Genomic DNA, 5186 nt, shown 5'->3' with positions numbered 1-5186 from the left:
GGGAAAAGTGCGCAAACCTCTGCAGAGTGTACAAACCAATTATGATTAGCCGTGTCTCTGGTTACAGACAACTTTGAGCAACTGACTTGTAACCTCTGGAAGATCTTCTCATCCCAAATAATTATTGTGATATGGGTTTAATTAAACCATGATCCCCTAGGGCTCTCATGGAAAAAAACTTGGGAACCTATGATCCTCGGAGGCTCTCATAGGTGGGTTAAATTGGAGGCGGTCCAATTTAACAATAGGTTAATTAAAATGCAAGAAACAAAATTTGGCTAGTGAGTAGAAGTAGGACAAAATTAGCTTTATGCAAAATAAACCTTAGAGCTATCCACTTGTTATATCCTTGCATGTAGATGATAGGTCTGTTTTCATACTTTGGGTGTTACTTGCCAATACAATCAATGTATTGACCCTTTGTGGCTGCAACGTTTCATGTTGCCGATTTTTCAGACGAAGAGTAAGGTGCGATAGGTCATTGTTCTGCACTCAGTTTTGCCGTGGAGTTGGATGGAATCATTTACCTTCGAAGCTTTCGCAGTTATATTATTTAGATGGCCTTCAACCGTATCATTGTAATAAATACTCTTTTAAGGACATCGATGTAATAAAGCGTGTGATTGAACTCTGTTATAATTCCTCAAGTACTGTGTGTTAGCATACCATTCCAGGGATGACATAGAAGCACAGAGACTCAGGTCCATTGGGGTCGGGTTGCTACAACTACTAGTAACTCTATAGTAGTAGCGCTGGAAAACAAAAACACGCTACTACTATGTGGGACCAGACGAGGCCACCAACGGTAGCTGGAGTTGTAGCGCTGTATAGAATCCAGCGCTACTACTAACAGTTTAGTAGTAGTAGCGCTTTATTTTACTGCACCGCTATTGCTAATGGGCCCCACTTAGTAGTAGCGCTTTCCCGCTACTACTAAGTACCATAGCAGCAGCGCATTGTGGTAAGCTCCCCCTCCTTTCCCCTCTCCGCTCTCCACCATTGTTGCTCTTCTTCTCTCTTCCTCCTACCTCTTTTATCTCCTCATTAATGTCCCCCTCCACCATAACTCTCCTCCATAAATGGCCTCTCTCACATCTCTCTCTTTGTCCTACATCTCTTCTCCCCCCAGTAATGCCCCCCTCCACCATAACTCCCTCTCCATTAGTTAGCTAGCTAGATTCACCTCTCCTCCCTAACAACTAGATCTAGCTAGCTATTTTTCCATCCACGCTCTCTCTCGATCGGTCTCTCTCATCATCTAATTAACCGCGTGCTCTCTCGATCGGTCTCTCTCGGGGGATATATAGGTTAGTAAAAGTTGTACATTTCAAGAATGGGGATATGTGTGAATGAGAATATGTGTGTTTGGGATACATGGAGCGAGTGACATGCCCTCGAGTTGCTTATGTTTTGCCGAAATGTCGATTTATTTCTGTTTCGGTGAATTTCGAGCAAACTCAATATGTCATATTTTTAGGCAAGGTCAGGCCAAAATTTTATAAGACTTTGAAGCATGCATGCATTATTTATTTTATATACCTTTTGCTTGTTATACCGTGCAGTCGGTCATGAAGGTGAGTGGATGGAACATGGAGCGGTACATGCAATCTTTGGTGATGGACATGTATGCAAGTAATCGGACTAGGATTAGATGTTCGTGTGCAAGATGCAAGGAAGGAGTCATTTTGGACCCTTTTGATCATGACACTTTGAAGGCGCACCTGCTGATGAATGGTTTCATGGATGGCTATACTCGGTGGATAAGTGAAGAAGATGATGATGATGAGGACGTCCACATGGCAGGGAATAATGACATGGCGCTAGACGAAGAGATGACCGATCGACATGAAGATGATGGCTCTGGACATGGCGGCGGGGAAGAGTCCGAAAATTACGGCGGCGGAGAAGATTCCGAACATGGCGAAGAAGAGTCCGGACATGGCGGAGAAGTGGCGGCGGTCATGCCGCAGTCTTCGATGCTACTAAGTGTAGTTGTGCAGGACCCTCATGTTCGCGACCTCTTTCGCAAGAGTACGACTAGCGAGAGAGCTGCTTCTAGAGAGAAGGCCAAGCTGGCGCAACTTGAAGTAGACTCGAAGACTCCATTGTATGACGGTTGCGATCCCGAGGTGACCCGCTTGAGTTTCACACTCGAACTTCTAAATACGAAGGCCAAAAACAAATGGACAGACGAAAGCCTCACATTTGAAGTATCTACATAATTAAGTTCTTCCCGCAGGGAACCTGTGTCCTACTAGTGTCGAGGAGGCCAAGAAATTCGTTTTCCTTTTGATTTGCCGCACATTAGGTACCACGCATGCATCAACGATTGCATAATTTATCGGGGGGGGGGGGCCTTCGGAAAAAACCAGCTGTCTAGTGTGCAATGCTTCTCGATACAAGAAGGCAGGAAAGAAAGCTCCTCGGAGAGTTGTATGGTACTTTCCGATCACTCCCCATCTACAGCGGTAGTTCGTAGATCCTAAGGAAGCAAAGCTCATGCGCTGGCACGCAGAGAGGAAGAAGCTCGACAATGGAGATGATCCGAAGCTGAGACACCTCGTAGATGGTAGCCAGTGGAGAGCATTCAACGTCGTATATGGATTTGCTGCAGAAGATCCAAGGAACATCGTGCTTGGTGCGAGTAGCGATGGCATGAATCCGTTTGGAAACTAGAACACCAACCACAGCACATGGCCCATGTTTGTATGTACAACCTCCCCCCATGGAACTGCATGAAGACAAAGTACATACACATGAGCATGCTAATTCAAGGGCCGAAACAACCGGGAAATAGTATTAACCTGTATATGGGGCTTCTGCAAGAGGAGCTAGACACGTTATGGAAAACACTGGCATGGACATGGGACACCAGCAAAGGAGAGTATTTCCATATGAGAGCCAAGCTGATGACGGCAGTGCCCGACTATCTCAGTTACGGGTACACCTCAGGTCAGGTGTGCCACGGATACCGCGGATGTAGGAGGCGCATGGATGATACAACGTCTCAGTAGCTTACGTCAACGAAAGATGGCGGGTCCGGGAAAATCGTGTACATGGGGCATCGTAGATGGCTCGAGAAGGATGACCCGTGGAGAAAGTGTGGAGATCTATTCAATGGGTTGGTTGAGCTGCGAGGAACTCCATGTAAGAGGAGCGGCGCCGAAATCAACAAGCTATTGAGAAACTGGGAACAATGCCCCATGCCGGGAAAGATCAAAAAGGCGCCGGAGCCGCTGCTGAAGGTATGGAAAACGAGGTATGTTTTCTGGGACTTGGAGTACTGGCCCAATCATGACACGCCTTATTGCCTTGATCAAATGAATATCACGAAGAATGTCCTCGAGAGCTTGCTTTGCACACAGATGACCATGCCGGAGAAGACCAAGGATGGGCCGAAGGCAAGGAAAGACTTGGAAGATTTGAAGATCAGGAAATATCTCCACCGTAAAAAGTCGACGGAGGGGACAGAGACGAAGATGGAGGAGCGGGAAAGGGGCAGAAAAGTCAACAAGAAGGAGGAGAACTATTGCCCCCCTTCTTGCTTCACCTTAAGTGCGAAGGAGAATGATCAATTCATCAAGTGCCTTATGGGAATCAAAGTCAGTTCCGGTTATCGTGGGAATATAAGTAGATTTCTAAACCCTAAGAAGAAAAGGTTCAGCGGGATGAAGTCTCATGACTGTCACATGATGATGAAGCAGATACTCCCGGTTGCCAGGGATAATGGAGAAGCACGTCCCTGACACGCTTACTGGTCTTTCCAACTTCTTTGACGTTATCTCTCAAAACTCCATAAGTGTGAAGCAGCTTCGAAGGCTACAGGAAGAGATTGTTGTCATACTATGTGCGCTTGAGATGTACTTCCCGCCCGCGTTCGCTGATGTCATGGTGCATTTTTGTGTCCACATCGTGGAAGACATCATCATCCTCGGGCCTACATTCCTTCACAGCATGATGTCGTTCGAGAGGATGAATGGGGTCATCAAAGGATTCATTCATAACATGTCCCGTCCCGAAGGGAGCATCGTCCAGGGGTCTCTGACGCATGAGTGTGTCTCCTTTTGCGAGAATTATATAGGCGTCGGAGACCCTGTTGTTGATTTGCCCGTTAAGAAGCATGATGGGAAGCTCGAAGGAGGTGGTCACAATAATGGCCAGAGGGAATTGCACATGGACTACTCGGATTGATGGAACGACTTTGACAGGGCTAACTTAGTAGTGCTACAACACCTAGATGTGGTGGATGATTATGTGGCACGGCACAAAGAAAGCATCGCAAAGAAGTATCGTGATAAGGGGATGCTCAAGACGGACGAAGAAGTTACTATAGAGCACAACGCCACTTTCTTGCGTTGGTTCAAAGAGCAAGTTCTTGAAAATAACCCAGAAGAGGGCAGTTCGGACGGATTGCTCATACACGCCTTAGCACATGGCCCCGCTGTTGGGGAACGTAGTAATTTCAAAAAAATTCCTACGCACACGCAAGATCATGGTGATGCATAGCAACGAGAGGGGAGAGTGTTGTCTACGTACCCTCGTAGACCGATAGCGGAAGCATTATGACAACGCGGTTGATGTAGTCGTACGTCTTCACGGCCCGACCAATCAAGCACCGGAACTACGGCACCTCCGAGTTTTAGCACACGTTCAGCTCGATGACGATCCCCGGACTCCGATCCAGCAAAGTGTCGGGGAAGAGTTCCGTCAGCACGATGGCGTGGTGACGATCTTGATGTTCTATCGTCGCAGGGCTTCGCCTAAGCACCGCTACAAAATTATCGAGGAGTATGGTGGAAGGGGGCACCGCACACGGCTAAGAAAACGATCACGAGGATCAACTTGTGTGTCTAGAGGTGCCCCCTTGCCCCCGTATATAAAGGAGCAAGGGTGGGGGGTGCGGCCGGCCCTGGGAGGAGGCGCGCTGGAGGAGTCCTACTCCTACCGGGAGTAGGACTCCCCCCCTTTCCCTAGTTGGATTAGGACTTGGGGGGGAAGGAGGAGAGGGAAGAAAGGAAAGGGGGGGGGGCGCCGCCCCCCCTCCTTGTCCAATTCGGACTTGGGGGGGGAGGGGCGCGTGGCAGCCCCTAGGCCTCCTCTCCTATTCCTCCGCTAGGCCCATTAAGGCTCATTAGGTTACCGGGGGGGTTCCGGTAACCTCCCGGTACTCCGGTAAAATGCCGATT

General features: G+C 48.3%; 1 protein-coding gene across 1 annotated transcript; it reads left to right on the top strand.

Moving 5' to 3' along the window:
* Positions 1-1568: 1568 nt before the first annotated feature.
* On the top strand, positions 1569-2222 carry LOC147959652 (uncharacterized). Its single transcript, XM_087532804.1, has one exon. The coding sequence runs from the start codon at positions 1569-1571 to the stop codon at positions 2220-2222; it is 654 nt and encodes a 217-aa protein (XP_087388930.1).
* Positions 2223-5186: the final 2964 nt, after the last annotated feature.

Source organism: Triticum urartu, chromosome 7A (assembly GCF_056163025.1).
Source record: "Triticum urartu cultivar PI428250 chromosome 7A, HENAU_Tu73, whole genome shotgun sequence".
NCBI classification, from domain to species: Eukaryota; Viridiplantae; Streptophyta; class Magnoliopsida; order Poales; family Poaceae; genus Triticum; species Triticum urartu.
This window is presented reverse-complemented; position numbering and strand designations above follow the sequence as displayed.